The sequence below is a fragment of the Nasonia vitripennis genome, chromosome 3, assembly GCF_009193385.2.
Source record: "Nasonia vitripennis strain AsymCx chromosome 3, Nvit_psr_1.1, whole genome shotgun sequence".
Taxonomy (NCBI): Eukaryota; Metazoa; Arthropoda; class Insecta; order Hymenoptera; family Pteromalidae; genus Nasonia; species Nasonia vitripennis.
In genome coordinates, this window is record NC_045759.1 from 10,294,384 (window position 1) to 10,309,491 (window position 15,108).

Below are 15,108 nucleotides of genomic sequence, written 5' to 3' on the forward strand. Positions count from 1 at the left end.
AACGGTCGCATCATGAAAGTTCTTGCCTTTTTCGTACACACACTTAAAGTATATTCGATCGATCGATTTTCGCTCGTTTGAAAAAAAAAAAAAGAAATAACGACGCCGCACACGCACATCGGCGTGACAAACGTCCGAATGTTTAACATCCAATAACAGACGGCATTATAATTACTCGCTTATAATATAACATCGGCGGCACGAGAGCAAAAGCCACGGCTACTTATACGATGTGTCAACACGTATGCCGACGCGAATAAATTTCGCCGCGCGACATTCTAATTTACGCGGCAGATTCTCTCTATAAACTCGAATGTAGTCTCTCATCAATATGCGCGATGACGCGCGCGCGCGCGCGGCTGTCTCGTATACACGCGGAGAAACGAAGAAAATTTAATATTGAAGTCAGCCGAGATGATGATATGCACGCGGCGAGAGCTACGCTATGAGCACCGAATCCGTGATAATTTATTATCGCTCCGCGCGCGCGCGCGCGGTTCGTTTTTTGTTTCGAGTTGTTGTGCTGCGCTGCACTGTGGGAGAAATTCAAAGAGGAGCGACGAAGTCAAAAGGAAGCCGTTGTGTGCTTCAAAGCTGCCTATCAGCTGATCGGGTTTTCAAACACGCGCGATAGCGTTCTTCTACGCTTTTCCAGGTTTTTTATCTCTGGCTTTGTTTATCGTCTTCCATAAAATAAAAAAAAAAGACTTCAAAAAAGCAAACTAAAGCGATAACAAATGCGTACAATCTCTGCGTTCACGACAGAGGAAGTCGTAACTCAAAAGCTGTACCTCCGCGAAATTAGCGAATTGCAAGTCAAGTGTGTCCGCCAATTGACTCGTACGCATTATCAAAAGCGAGGATAAGCTTATCAGGGGGGCACTCGAAAAGTAAATTACGGCACTGCGGGTGTCCGTCCGCCCAGGACAAAGGAGAAAAAACATCCCGCAGCTCTCTCGATTTGTTTGTAAATAGCCGGCGCGCGTCAGGACACGATATGACGCCTTCCCCTCGTCGTCTCTCTCTCTCTCTCTCTCTTTCTCTCTTTCTCGAAGCGAAAGGATAAAGAAGAAGCGGCGACGCGAATTTCAATTTCAATGAGCGCGCTGCAGTTAGCGCTGCACTGACTCTCGTTGACTGGAACGAAAGCCCGTAGAGACTTTTTAATCGACTCGACCACCGCCGACCGATTACACAGCGGATTAACGTTTTCTTTTTCATCCGCGCCTGTACCGCACTTGTTCCGCCGACGCAACGAGGCGTTTCTTAAAAATATCGAGTCTACCACATACACTCTTACTCGCGGGAGAAAAAGAAACCGTTGAGAGGAGATTCAAAAAGCATCGTTACGCGCGCCGAACAACAACGAGCAAAGTCGAGAGAAAGAGGCTGTGCGCGTAAGTCGAAGAAGGATACATTATAGCGCGAGCTGCATCTCTCCCTCGCGCGAGAGCCGCAACTCCTCGGCAACAGAAGAGAAAAGGGGGCTTCGTCGAGTGCAGGGGGCCGCATTCCAGGCCCTCCTCTGCGAAATTCTCTCCCTCTCTCTCCCTCTCTCTCCCTCTCGTTCGCGAGAGAGTAGCGCGCGGCGCCGATTATCGCGGCCCTGTGTGTTCCCTCCTTTCTTCCGCTGCGCCTCTCTGGCATTATGTACGTAGGAGAGTCGGGCTCTGGCCGTGTGCTGCTGCAGGCTTCGGAGGCTGTTCGGGGAAAATATTGTTTTTCAGTCAGTGCAGGTTGGCCTGTTAACGAGAAAAATTAGATGCTTTTAGAGAAATCGTATCGTTTATTGATATCTCGATGAAAGTACGAAAATTAAACATTTCTATGCGGTAGTCCAACAAAAAACTTTTATAAAACTGTGCGCTTACTGCACGCTTATTTTATAAAATAATATTCGGACAGTTTTGTCAACATGATGAAAAAACTTTTATAAAAATCGTAACATTATTGCAACTTTCGAAGATTATTAAACTAATCTTAATCTGGCACGCTTATCACAGGGATTGATTATCCTACAGTCGTTAGCTGCGACGTCTCTCCAGAAAAATCTTACAAAAAACCTCACAACAGTTCCAGCATCAACTCGTTGTTCTGGTAGAGTTTCTGAAAGTCCTCCAACGATTTCAAGGTATCGATGTTCAGCGACTTGGCGAATCGCACAGCCTCCTTCTTCAGTGTACAAAACTCGTGCTTGACCGAAAACAGCAGAGCCGCGACGACGGTATCCTTGTTCAACATATCGCTCATCAGGTGCTCGCAAGCTTTCCGCATCTCGGGGGTGTCGTACTTCTTGGCCATGATGGCCAAGTAGACAACCACGTCCTCCAACTCTAGCATGCTCTTGATCCCGTAGGTAAAATCGAGAAATCGTTTCAGAACGTTCAATGTAACGTTGTTATCCTTGGTCATGTCGACGATGTGCTTCGTTTTATTTTCTAGACAGTTCTTCCTGAACACGGACAGGAAGTGAGAACTGACGGCGGCGACTACCACGAAGTGGGCGTGAAGCTTCACGTTGCCGTAGGTAGTAGCCGTCCATGTGAAGCTTCAAGATATTATCGGCCATGCAAAACGTCACGAAACAGAGCTGGTTGGTTTTAGCGACGTGGAAATTTTCCGACGTGAAACTCCTGATCCGATTGGTGCCCATGAAGAAAGTGCAGTTCTGCAAGGTCCACATGAACTTTGTGCAGTTCACTTCGAACCTGGTGTTCTGTTTTATAAACATCATTGTCGACATTTTTCTTAGTTGTGAGAATCTTGAAACCTATGGCATTCAATGTACTACATAAACCATAGACATAAGAGAGATAGACTGCGTGTGTAGGTTAGCATAAGTGGCACCCTGTTAGAGAAAGACAGACTCTCTTATGTCAATGTGTAAGACAAAGACACCATACCTTCTATCAATGCTTGGTATATGGAAAGAAGGTATGTCGTCTTTCTCTAATAGGGTGCCACTTTTGCAAACCTACACACGCAGTCTATCTCTCTTATGTCTATGACATAAACATTGCGCCTAACCTCAAAAGTCTATACGGCTAATCGTTAGAGAAGATTGAATACTTACGATTAGAAAATACGACTTAGCTTCGTAAATGCGCTAATTTTGCAAATTCTCAAAGCATCGTAAGCCTGTAAACAAACGAACCTCGTAGACAATGTGCCTAACCTCAAAATTTTACAGCGACCGGCCATTAAGCAATGAACATCAAGTACTTACTCAGAAGAGACTCTCGACACTTTACTTCCTTCTCACCGTCACACAGATTCACATTCGGCGATTATTTTCATCAAAATCCAGAGCACACAACTCAGCGACGAACATACTACTCGTCAGTGCGCGGGACGTAAGCAAGTCGGGACAAAGATCGAGCGGTCGGCGTCTGCTACCTACCTAATATAAGTATAATACAAACTATAGTTATGTATACCTATACCCGCGCAGTTTTTTGGTCCGATTGGCAGCTCTCACGCCATCTCTGTCAAAGTCGCGCGATGTTTGATTTCTTTTCGCATTAAACATATGTGTCTCGCATAGCTTTTCACTCTACCCAGTTAATTTTTTCCCAAATCCAACAATGACTCTTGATAAAAGACGAAGCTATCCGTATCGCATCCCCGCATCAAAAGCGTATAAAAATTCACACAGCGATGCGTCGTCGATATAATCGAACGACAGCCGCGTGGAGAAAGAAAAATTGAATAGCTATAATCTTCTCCGCATATTCATTTCTCTCTTCCCAACATGCAAAGTGCAGTATGTATAGAATAAGAGAGAGAGAGAGAGAGAGAGTTCTCACGATGAAGCTAAACTCATCACACGCACACACCGAGACATATCGTATTCCAGAGAGAAAGAATAGCCTCTAAGCCAATCTCTCTTTCATTTTTCATAAAAAAGGAGCGAGCGAGAGAGGAGAGAGATGCGGAATCGATAGTGGCCAGAGAGAGAGAGAGAGAGAGAACACACTCGACGCATTCAATGCATCCCTTGACCATCGCTCGCATCCCCTACTGCATTCGCACACATAGATACAACGCGTCGCGTGTATTTACATCTACACGCTGGGATGCGAGAGGGTAGCGCACCCCGCGACGAGGACGGCCCTATTGTCGTGCCCTTCGCTTGCGCTCAACAAATGTCGGCTGTCTGGCGAAGCGGAGGATATGTACCTACACCGTGAGCGCGCGCGTGTGTGTCGGGGCTGAAGCGTCACCTTGCCGACACGCTCTCGATTTCGCTCTGGCGTATGCGGATGTATAACTTTTGTCATAGACGCGATGATCGACTTTTGCCGCCGGGGGTCAGAGCTGCTGCCGAGTAGAGATTCTTACACTCCGAGCAACTGCTTGCCATAATCGTTAATTTTTATGGTTGAGAGCTACGGGGATATTTATCGCCTTATTTCTCAAAGCATCGATAGAGATTTTCATTCAGAGATGAACATTGAATCACTCCTATATCTTATATCGAAATCTCCACGACTGGCGCGTTAGCCCCGGAAAAAGAATTTTCCAACCCAGCTACTTCGCTTCTACGCCAGTAGTTTGAAGTAAAGAAAAAAAAAACGGAGAAGACTACCTACAAGCGTAACCCCCCGGCGCATACCTTCGCTGCGCTCAGCCCCTCCCCCCTCTCGCTCTGGATCCCCTCGAACAAAGTAAAATCTTCGCTCTTCAAGCAGAGCACGTCGGGAAAAGCGAGAAGACCTGAGAGAGAGATGCAGCAGGTATAAACGGCGGTAAAGACGGTGAAAAAAAATATCCGAAGAAAAGGGCCCCGCGGATCGAGCTCTGGTTATGTTGAGTTCTACCTTCACCGCACGCCGTAAGAAATTTCCGGAGCGGTTCTCCGAATCCGAAAAACGCGTCCTCGCCTCCTTGTGTCCGCCCGATGCTCTCTATGTGCTCTATACACGGACATAAAGAAGAAGCTTCGTTACTTAGCGAAGCGCGTAGTACTACGTTCTTTTAATATGCCGATCGCGTTTGCCACCGCCGTCGCGGTTTGGGAAAACACATACTCGACCGGTGGTTACCGGGCGCCGATGTTCGGCTAGGCTTCTGGCTTGGTAACGAGCCGCGAGATTTTTTCGGAATCGTCTATTGACTCTTTGCGTCGCTCGCTCTGTCTTGTGGACAGGAGGAATTAAGAGTCTGTTAGCGGACGCGTTTCTCGAGCAAACGATTTTCGCTACGTACACAGACACGCGCAAGAAGTGATGGTTTTATTTAGGCCGATTTAGGCGCACTAATTGACCGTCTTTAGTGTTTGGTATTTCTCTCTAAGGCCTGTTATTTTTTTTAGCGGAAATCGAACGAGCAATAGCGCCGTGTGTAATTGGTAACGCCGACGTCAGGTCTCCTATTAAAATGCCGCGCTTTTCTCGGAATTATTAAAAACCCATTCGAGAGAGAGAGAGAGAGAGAGTGAGCGAAGAATTTGCGTACTATATACGAGAGAGGGACGACGAAACGTCACCGGTGACCGGCCGCGCGCGAGCGGATCGAGGACCGAGTTTTATTGGACCCATAAATAACAGAGCAGTGGAATTCCCAAAGAGTATGAAGAAAACGCGTATTTATATTATAAGCTTTATCGACGGGGACTATTGTACGGCACATGCCGATTTCCTATGTGTACCGGCTCTACCGCGCACTGCGGCACCACGTGTTTCGGGTACAGCTTCTACAATATTAAATTTACAATGCACAAAATCAACTATATCCAAACACGTGCTTTCACAAGAAGCATAAAGTCGCTCATTAAACGCCTCTTCGCAGAGACTCTCGGGAAAAACTTCAACTCGTACTTCAAAGCCCGCACGTGTTTTCAACGCTCCCCCGGCGCACAGCTACCGAAGTTTCGACAAAGAGTCGCTTTGATACGTGCCAAACTCACGCGTCTTCTCTCAACTCTTCAGGCTTCCCACACACGCACAGTGCTGAAGTCGGCTGAAGTACAAAGCTCTAGCCCGTATGAAAAGCGTCATTGTGGACGTGTTCTCATTTTCAGGGCCGAGAGTCCAGACCACCGTTGTCGGCGGAGCCGTGAATCGGAGTTCGACGAGTCGGACACGCCAAAGGCTTATGGGATTAGTTCTTTTAGTGTATATAGAGACTGGACGATATTGAACTTTTTGTTTTTGTCGTTTACTTCAACTTTGGTAACTCAACGTCGGTTATTAAACAATCGACTCGGTTATAGAAGCGGATTAGTCCCCTTCTATTATATGTATATATAGTATTACGATGATGAATGGGAAAATTATACGCGCGAGAGCGCGACATTCTCTCATCGTAACCGCAGATATATAAACCGATGGTCGTGCCGATAAAATCGCGCGTAACCTCTCCCAGATGTTCCGATTTAAATGCCCGCGGTGACGCATATTAATTGTTCGAAACTCAATATCGCACTTCCGCGTCTTTTGGCCCCCGTCCAATTAGTCGTCGGATAGTCGAGTAGCGAAGTAGAGGATTATACGAGGCCGACTAGCTCCGCCGAAATATATTCCATAATCGTCAAAGGGATAGTCGCGTATATGGTAATGTGATTATCTCCTCTCCGACTCTTTGCATATTTTTCGGCTCCTATAAGCCCTGGAGGAGTGAAATCATCTTCTCGCTAGACTCGCTCTACCGTATCATATAATTCTCTTAACCCGTAACTCGCGAATACGCACATCTCGAGAGCCGCTATCAACCGCCGAGCTTTTCGCCATTGAAGCTTCCTGTCTCTTATCGCGCGCGCGCGCGCGCGCCTGTATAACCGCCGCGTCTCTCCTCGTCGTCATTAAAAAGGCTCGTAACACACAGCGCATAAAATTAACCACAGAGCGCGGCTCATCTCTCTCCCTTACACATTACACAGCGGTGGGGCACGCGTATGGAGCGAGGAAGAAGCCAAGCACGATAATCTGCTTATTTTTCATCGTCGCCGGCGTCGCTGCAGCTCTGGTGTCCGAGGCCACTCATCTAACGCCGTCGGACTTATCAATATTAAATTGCCCCGCCGGGAGAGCGAGAAGAGAAGAGAAGAGAAGAGAGAGAGAGAGAGAGAGAGAGAGAGAGAGAGACGCGCGAAAGAGAGTGAGTGTGTGACGTAAGTCCGGGGGTCCGCATAGCAACAACTCTCGCGATGTGTTCGGACCGCGCAGAGGCGGCGGCAGCACAAGCAGCATAAGGACGGAAGGACGTGGATATAGTATAGACGCGGACGGCGCGTGCTGCCGTGCTGCTGCCGCTGTCTATGCCCCGCGTACGAGGCGAAACACGTGGGACCGCGCGCGCAAGTATTCGTCGATGCGCTGATTATTTTTGTGGGAATTGGTTCGCGCGATGTGGAACAGTTTTCGATCAATTTTAGTTCGGGGACTGAAATTCGAGAGGAGCTCTCTAGTCTCTTTTTTATCGGAGCCATTTAGATAAGGCCGCTCGCCGATGATGGCGACACGTGTTTCGGTGAAGCTTCGACTTCAGTTTCTCTTCGATAAATTTCGATTCACACGCGAGAACGATCGCTCAAAACACACGCTAATGCTTATACATCCCGCAACACGCAGCTATATACTAATAAAAAAAAAGGGAAGCCTAATGTAAGGGACTGCAGCACGCGCAGGAAAATTCATCAGTCCATTTCCCCCGTTAAAAATCAGCCACTCTCTCTCTCTCTCTCTCTCTCTGAACTCGGGGAGAAAAAAAAACACGTCGGCGGCGCACTACACAGACGCCGGCTGAGGGAGGGTGTGCTGCGCGCGCCATGCGCTCGGATACGAGGGGACAGCTGCGCGCCTCGTTACTGTAAAACCAGGCGCGCGCGCGCGCGCGCTCTACAGATATTATCCTGCCGCCTCTGTCCCGAATATATCTATCTGTATACATATATAGTGAATGTGGAGGAATCCGAGAGATTCGCGAATGAGAGAAGGAGGAGCAGAAGAGAGAAAGAGAGACACTGCCGGGCCACGTGTTTACCCGAATGTAATGAATGAACGGATATGCGATGATTCACGCGCGCGCAGTGCGCGTAGTAAGCGCGGAGCACATTGCAGGAGACGCAGTCATTCAGTGGGCTCTGCTATTTTTCGGTCTTAATCGCGGCGACTCGAGATGTCGATTGATTTTTCGAGGGTTTCGACATCACACACTCCGTCGATTCGGAGCGACTGTAAGGGAAACGCGCTGATTTCGAGCTTTCGAATCAAGGCTCCGATGTTATCTCGATACTCCAGAAGGAACGAAATTCGTCCTCGGCTCCGCCACACGCACGACAGCAGCATCGGAGCGGCGTTTGATGTTCCGGGAGGATATTCTATTACAATACCCCCACCGCGCGTCCCCCTCGCGAAGCGGTAAGGAAACACTCTGTATACCGTCGGGAAAGCTGACCCTTTCACCGGAGAAACAACGGGCCGCTGCATCAGCGCCCGATCGAGCGGAGAAAGCGATTGGATTTTTCGGCCGATAAATATCGTCGAGTCTCTATATTTTGATATCCACGCGACACGATCAATACGACTCCGCTCGACGCAGGAGAGCTGAAGCCTCGAGTTGGTATATAAAACGGCACGAAAATGTCCACAAAGTGTAATCTGGGTCAAAGACACTACATCTCGTCCGACGGGAAAAACTACCCACTCGCGAAGAATCCGCCTTCGCGGTCGTTGCCACCGAACGGCTAGGAGCAGATGATCCAACCCCTAATCGCCAGGGGGATGCAACGTTGATAGATGCGGCCGATTGTTGGGGGATTCAGTATTGCGAAACACCTGCCCGCTACGTTACCTCGTATATCTATGGATACGCGCGGAGAGCGGTTTGTTTTCGTTGCAAATCCAAGCTGCAGTTCGCTCGCGGATTGTTGTTGTTGTGTCGTAACGGGATAGCATCAGGTCGTTCACCTGGCCCCGCGAGCTCCGAAATTCGCCGCGCTGACTTGGCAGATGTAAACAAAAGGGCTTACACGTACATTTACATACTGTGCGCCGTTATACACGCGTAGTCTGATCCTCGTACACCCGTTGCATGTATCGAACGCGACGATCCTGCGGGTTGGCTGAGAAATTTTGTCCATCGATATATTTACAAGTATCATATCTTCCGGTCACGCGTGATCGCATTAATGCGCAGCGTAATGTCGGCTCCTCCCGGCTGTAATACATCCTCCTACACGAGGCAATGCGAAACGTTTGTGTAAGAGAAACTCGTATAGGCATACGGATGTGTGGTGCGCACTTTGCGTCGCGTGCCAAAAATTACATGCACGACGACGGTGTATCGCGCTACCTGCGTACGTGTACTGCAATTTATCGTTCGCGGTTTTTTTTCTCTCCGGCGTTGAACTTCCGCGTGTGCGTTCCTGTTATTCTTGAAACAATGAGAGAGCTGTGTTGCATGTGCGCGTGTGGAACGACATCTGACGCAAGGGAAGACCTACGAACCTATACTGTTTTTCCTTACTTCATGTACAATTATCCATTTCGAAACATTGAAAAATTCGAAGCAGGTGCAGCGTCCTCCGAAATCCGATTAAAATTTCCTCCAGACCGAAAAATCCCTCGGAAGCTCCGACGCATCAATACCAGCCCAGTCATATCCCGGCGGCACGCGTCTCCTGTCCCCCGCACGCACGCACGCACGCTGCATCAGGGGCGCGAAAACTCGAAGAAGAATGAGCGGGAGTACCTATATACAGCGTTGCAGCAGGCTCGAGGAGGATTTCTCTCTCTCTCTCTCTCTCTCTCTCTCTCTCCCTCCTCCCCCTCCTCGCCCCTCGATCGACGCGTGCCACGTGTCTCGCCACCTGTCTTCTCTCACTCTCCGTGTGCACACAAGAGCCGAGTGTATTCTTGCCTATTCCGATCTGCAGCAGCTACCCACACTCGCGCGCACAAGGCGGCAGCAGAAGTTCGAAAAAAAGAGGGAGAACAGAGCAGCAGCAGCAGCAGCCGGCGCACACCGTTTTAATAGTCGGCGCCGCATGCTGCAGCGGGCGACATATTTCACCTTAGCTCTGGCGTACCTATACACACGACGTTCCCGGAATCCGCTGCTGCGGGAGAGAACGAGAATAAGAGCTGAGAAGCCCGCGAAATTGCGCCCGGAGAGAGAGAGAGAGAGAGGGGGGGGAGCAGATGATTGCGTGCGTTGAACCGCGCGGGGAGAAAGAGAGATTTCGAGATGTGTAATTTTCGCGAGGGGTGCCGATGGCTACTGTGAGCTTCTTTTCTCTTGTTTCGGCAATTTTCGAGGGCGACCGAGGCTCTTGACCCCCGCGCTTTCGCCGGCTTTACTTTTTTTTGGAGCTGTCCGATTCTAATGAAACTTGAACGCTCCGACAGAAACAAAAACAACGTGACGCGTAAGTATGTAAATCGGTATGGTCGCCACTACTCACGGTTCCACGCCGATGGCGTAACCCCAGCAGTTGCTCCTCATACTCGCGAACTCACGGACCCTCAGCCTCGTCGAAGTCCATACCGGCTGCTGCTGCTCTAGCTGTTGTTGCCATCCTCCTGCTTGCACCGATGCTTCAGCCGACGGGAAACAATTCGCGGAAAAGGGCGCAGCCGTCGACGACCACGTATTATTGTTGATATCGTAGCCGGCGGACATCGCGCCGTAGCAGCTACTTTCGCGCGCCTCACTTCGCATCGCGATGAATTCGCAATGAGGAGTCCGCAGACACTGTCTCGACTTTATCTCGTCGCGTTGATCGATATGAGACCGGCGGATTCTCCTCGACTGTACAGAGATTCGTACAAACAAAGACTCGGGGGGAGAGGGAAATTAAATGCCCTGGAATATTATTGTACGGGATATGGCTCGGCAGAGGTGATTATACTTGGGAGAATGTTATTGTTTTGTTGCATTATATAGGTAAGCATTATATTGGGTTGAGAGACGGCGGTACTTTTGGAAATGTTGAAATCGTTCATAGCGCAAAAATAAATTAACGCGTACGAAAATGTAATTAGCCGATATTTGTCAACTTGAATGCGATATACATTGTCTTTTTGTAGAACATAACTAAACGATATTAGACCGATCTTCCTAAAATGTTTTAAACATCGCGTTTTAAAGGTTGTTACACTTATCTGGTATCATGAACTCGATGCCATACAATCTTCTGAAAACCACGTTCAGAGCTCTCATCAAGTTAGTAGTCATAAAAGAAGGCTGATTCAAACTTTGACAGGCTTTCTTGATCCCTCTCGTTAGAATATCGATGTGCTTCTCGCTCAATTCGATTTTCTTGTCGTGAATCGCCTGGATTAGCTGCAAATACTCATCCGCTAATCGCCATTCTGGAGCGTTCTTTTTCAAGTTCTTTTTGGAAACCTGTTAAAACGCTGTTCTGTTATGAAATATACGCAGCGACGATACGTGAATTATGTTGAAAAATAAACGAACCACTTCGTATTCCACGATATCCCACTTTTCTTTGCAAGCTTTACAGTCACAATTAAAATTGTAAGTTTTCTTCAGGTGCTTTTGTCTCGGCGATATGTTATACTCGTAAAATTCTTGTTGGTAGCAGTCAAATAGCTGCAGATTAAAACACATTGTAAGAATCATAGAAATCGAGCCATACTATACAGCACATACCTGAGAACCCTTTTTGATTGGTTGAACTGCATAAACAATGACAGAGTAATTGTTGCTGAAGCACCTTTTCACGTTAGGAATACAGCTGTGATTCAGCAAACTGGTAATAGGTGCAATGTAAAGTCCTGTGGTACAACATTGCTTATTCTCGCACATACGCGCGTCAAGACCAGTCGTGTAAAAATCACGTCCAATTGGAATCTTGGAGAAGAAAAAAACATTTTCAATTATAGGTATATGTAATCAAGTATTTTCTTAAAACAAAAAAGTAAAAGACTAACTATACGGCTATTAAGTTGGAAGATTTTGCTGAGTTTGTACACTAGAGATCCAAGAAATAAAACTTTGTCATCTTTTTTTAATTCTTCTGTTTTTTCAAAACCGGGCTTTTTCCCAAAATATTTTGTATTTTTAACTAATGCTCTGAGAATCATAATGGTGTTATTTTTGTGAATCGGTTCTGCTTTATCTGAAGTATTGCTTGATAGAGCATAGATACTTTTAAACCCACTGCTTTGAATTTTTCCATCTTTTACAAAACCTTTCAGCTTGTCTAAAATCAAAACATTATTTATTACTCCATAAAAACACTTTGGGGCGATGCATTAAAACTAATACTTTACCAGTACAGCTGTCAAATGCCTTTAGTTCATCTCTCAGCTGATCAACTCCACCAGCTTCTCTGACAGCGCAAATTAAAGACTTAACAGCCATATGCTTAACACCATCTCCATCAACATTTTCCTTAGCAAAATCATAAACAGCACATTCCAAATCATGATACTTCACCCATGCTTGTTGTTTGCACCCTTCAGAGCAGAACATTGCCCAGCCACAGTGCTCACAAGGTATAGTTATCAAACATGGGGTTAAGCAGTGAAAACAGTACGTATATCCTCTCACCAAGTCCAAACAGTGCATATAAGGTTCCTCTATGAATATGATTTCTCCTGGATTAATGTCTCTTTTTGCAACCAAATGTCTGCCATACTTTTCATTGTACTGAACATCAACCAATGAGAAGTCATTAATTATGTGTTTTTTATGCAGATCTTCAACTCGTGCTGATTTTTTGTCATTACGAACGCTCAAATTTTTGTGTCTGATTGGCACATCTAGCGACAATTTAGTTCTCCTCATTAAATCTGCAAAGGTTTTTCCAGAAGGGCCATTCTTCACGTTATTAAACAATGCCTCTGCCTTGCTCATAACATCTTCCTTTCCTTCCAATCCAAGAGCATGCAAACATCTAGCTTTTCGGCAAAAAAGTTTGATTTTTAATAAATCGTTTTTTGTGATATTCATGGCTCTGTCGATCTCTTTAATGCAGTCTTCATACATCCACAGATGTATCATCACGGCCGATCTATTAGCATATACAGTGGCCAGATCCTCTGATCCTGGAGGTAATCTCATAGCACTTAACGAATATAACTGCAAAATATTTTCGTGCACACCACTATTGTGAGAAGATTGTTTGAATCTAGCGTTGCCTAAAAGTCGCGTCACGATAGACTTATTCTTGTTTTTCGAATCTCGAATCACATCTATCGACATATAAATCTGGCACTCAACTGAATTGAGTATATCTACCACAGCTCTTTTCTCTTCATCCATGACTGTTGAGTTCTACAACGAATACTTAGTATTATTTGATCATATCGAAACGATCTTGGAAATCAGAATAACGCACAACAAATAAATAAGTACCTTTATATAAAACTACGAGGATTGAAGACGGACGCCAACAAGCGCAACGTGAAAAGCCGACAAGACAATACTGCAGAGTCGCTAACCAATCACTGGCATCAGGACAAATGACAATTGCTGATTTGCTCACGGCGTGAAGCAACAGGCTTATATGTTATGCCAGGATTCTTGGAAAAGCGAATTACGGACATATAGACCGCATGTATAGACCCGATCATTTGAAATCTTTTTTATGTTAATTTATTTCATTTAATATTTTTTTAACAATCATCTTTATGCATACATTTAATGTACATACGGTACTTTGAAAGTTTCCAAAGGCTATTTTCTTTAATTTCATTATTTCGTTAAAAAAGAATGGTTTGCTGTCATTCTTTAAATTTTAGCGCCAATTTTTCATTGAGTTCAGCCAATGAGGAGAGAGTATCTAAACTCTCAAACTCGCACTTTTCGCGCCAAAAAATCAGCTGGATGCAGACGATGCGAAAGAGGTTGCCTTTGTTTTTCTTCTTGTGAACGTTCGCTTGTAAACAATAATTATGTAAAGTGTGAAGTACATAATATTATCGTGATATTAATTTTCCTTTGAACTTCTGTTAGATTACATCTAGAGATTAATTGAATTTTTACTTTAACAAATTACTCATACGTTACCGGCTAACCTCTTCCCTTAGTAAAAATGAAGTTTAGGTGCAAAATGGATGATGCTGGAGCGATGCGGGACTTTACAAGTATTTAATTTTTAAATTCCAAAAATTATGTTTCATCATAGAACTTTTATTCAATGACTTGTCCTTGCAGATGTTGCAACAACAATTGCACGAATGTCCAAACAGTGTGTCCTACGTCTGACACAAGATGCAGTTTACTTTAATGCTGCTGACGAAAGTACACCGATGGTTTGGACAAGATTGGATCAAGCTCATTTTTTTAGAGAATACTTGGTCGAAGGAAAGTCAGAGCAATTCAATGAAATTTACATGGAATTGAACACAGCAATGCTTTCCAAGAGTGCCTCCACAATTAAAAATTCTGCAAAAAGCGTCAAAATAAAATTGACCAACAAACAGCAAGCTTGCATTACCTTTGCAATCGAACTACCTTCCATCAGTGCTGAAAGTCGACTTTGCGTCCATGATATACCAGTTACAATTGTATCCCAAAAGAGGTGGAGTGAGTACAATGAGCCCCACTATGATAAGTTTGATGTAGGTTGATTTACTTCTATGATATCAATGAATGTTTCATTTTTTAAAGTCTAATGGAATGTAACATTTTTATTTTTGCAGATATCATTGCAAATGCCTCAATTCAAGCACCTACGAAGTGTTATGGAAAGAATAAAGAATATGAGTCCAGTGCTGGAACTTGCAGTCGATACCAATGGTACACTTGCATTTAAAGCAGATGCAGATTCTGCCACGATCACAGTACACTTTCCTTCTCTTACGGTATACGAGTGCAATGCAACTGGTGAAACCATAATGGCAAGCGTTGATATAAAGAAATTCCATGCCTTTTTAGCGTGGGATGCTGTCCATCCATCTTATATAAAATGTCACATAATTCATAACAGGGTAATTCACATTAGTTTGGAATTGGACAGTCACCTGCAGATAAAATACTACATTCCTGCTGTGGACAATCCTTCGTAGTTCGTAAATAATCTCCTAATTGTTTTATATGTAAAAATGGATATTTATTTAATAATTTTTAAGATAAATTTTATATTTTGATAATCAACTACTAATAAAATCAGTTAAAAAAGACTACTCAGATTTG

At 45.4% G+C, this 15,108-nt stretch overlaps 4 protein-coding genes across 10 annotated transcripts in view; 1 reads left to right on the forward strand and 3 right to left on the reverse strand.

Moving 5' to 3' along the window:
* Positions 1 to 10,691, reverse strand: part of LOC100115386 (transcriptional activator Myb) — a 37,292-nt gene extending 26,601 nt beyond the window's left edge. For 2 of the 7 annotated variants that reach the window (XM_031926790.2, XM_031926789.2), the window contains exon 1: positions 10,406 to 10,691. In XM_031926790.2, the coding sequence (XP_031782650.1) occupies positions 10,406 to 10,662 (257 nt within the window). In that variant the 5' untranslated portion in view covers positions 10,663 to 10,691. The remainder of the gene's footprint in view (positions 1 to 10,405) is intronic. The other 5 variants (XM_032598681.1, XM_031926786.2, XM_031926788.2 and 2 more) reach the window with 4 other exon arrangements.
* On the reverse strand, positions 1,767 to 3,747 carry LOC116416819. Its single transcript, XM_031926791.2, has 2 exons — positions 3,227 to 3,747; positions 1,767 to 3,138 (listed from the first exon to the last, which is right to left on the reverse strand). The coding sequence occupies exon 2, from the start codon at positions 2,410 to 2,412 to the stop codon at positions 2,065 to 2,067; it is 348 nt and encodes a 115-aa protein (XP_031782651.1). The 5' UTR covers positions 2,413 to 3,138; positions 3,227 to 3,747; the 3' UTR covers positions 1,767 to 2,064.
* A 227-nt stretch (positions 10,692 to 10,918) lies between the features above and the next one.
* LOC100115452 (SET and MYND domain-containing protein 4-like) lies at positions 10,919 to 13,499 on the reverse strand. Its single transcript, XM_001600123.5, has 6 exons — positions 13,327 to 13,499; positions 12,240 to 13,245; positions 11,898 to 12,169; positions 11,617 to 11,817; positions 11,422 to 11,556; positions 10,919 to 11,349 (listed from the first exon to the last, which is right to left on the reverse strand). The coding sequence occupies exons 2-6, from the start codon at positions 13,231 to 13,233 to the stop codon at positions 11,086 to 11,088; spliced, it is 1,866 nt and encodes a 621-aa protein (XP_001600173.2). The 5' UTR covers positions 13,234 to 13,245; positions 13,327 to 13,499; the 3' UTR covers positions 10,919 to 11,085.
* A 279-nt stretch (positions 13,500 to 13,778) lies between these two features.
* LOC100115484 (checkpoint protein HUS1) lies at positions 13,779 to 15,098 on the forward strand. Its single transcript, XM_001600146.5, has 3 exons — positions 13,779 to 14,057; positions 14,128 to 14,534; positions 14,616 to 15,098. Exons 1-3 carry the CDS (start codon positions 14,006 to 14,008, stop codon positions 14,979 to 14,981), a joined length of 825 nt encoding a protein of 274 aa, XP_001600196.2. The 5' UTR covers positions 13,779 to 14,005; the 3' UTR covers positions 14,982 to 15,098.
* The last annotated feature ends 10 nt before the right edge of the window (positions 15,099 to 15,108 follow it).

Excerpts from the sequence above, each read along its gene's own strand:
- LOC116416819 (XM_031926791.2), bottom strand. The coding sequence starts at position 2,412 with ATGACCAAGGATAACAACGTTACATTGAACGTTCTGAAACGATTTCTC.
- LOC100115452 (XM_001600123.5), bottom strand. The coding sequence starts at position 13,233 with ATGGATGAAGAGAAAAGAGCTGTGGTAGATATACTCAATTCAGTTGAG. Across the intron at positions 12,170-12,239 it reads GGCATTTGACAGCTGTACTG|ACAAGCTGAAAGGTTTTGTA; the intron begins GTAAAGTATTAG and ends TTTTGATTTTAG. Across the intron at positions 11,557-11,616 it reads CAATCAAAAAGGGTTCTCAG|CTATTTGACTGCTACCAACA; the intron begins GTATGTGCTGTA and ends TTTAATCTGCAG.
- LOC100115484 (XM_001600146.5), top strand. The coding sequence starts at position 14,006 with ATGAAGTTTAGGTGCAAAATGGATGATGCTGGAGCGATGCGGGACTTT. Across the intron at positions 14,058-14,127 it reads AGCGATGCGGGACTTTACAA|ATGTTGCAACAACAATTGCA; the intron begins GTATTTAATTTT and ends TTGTCCTTGCAG. Across the intron at positions 14,535-14,615 it reads CCCACTATGATAAGTTTGAT|ATATCATTGCAAATGCCTCA; the intron begins GTAGGTTGATTT and ends TTATTTTTGCAG.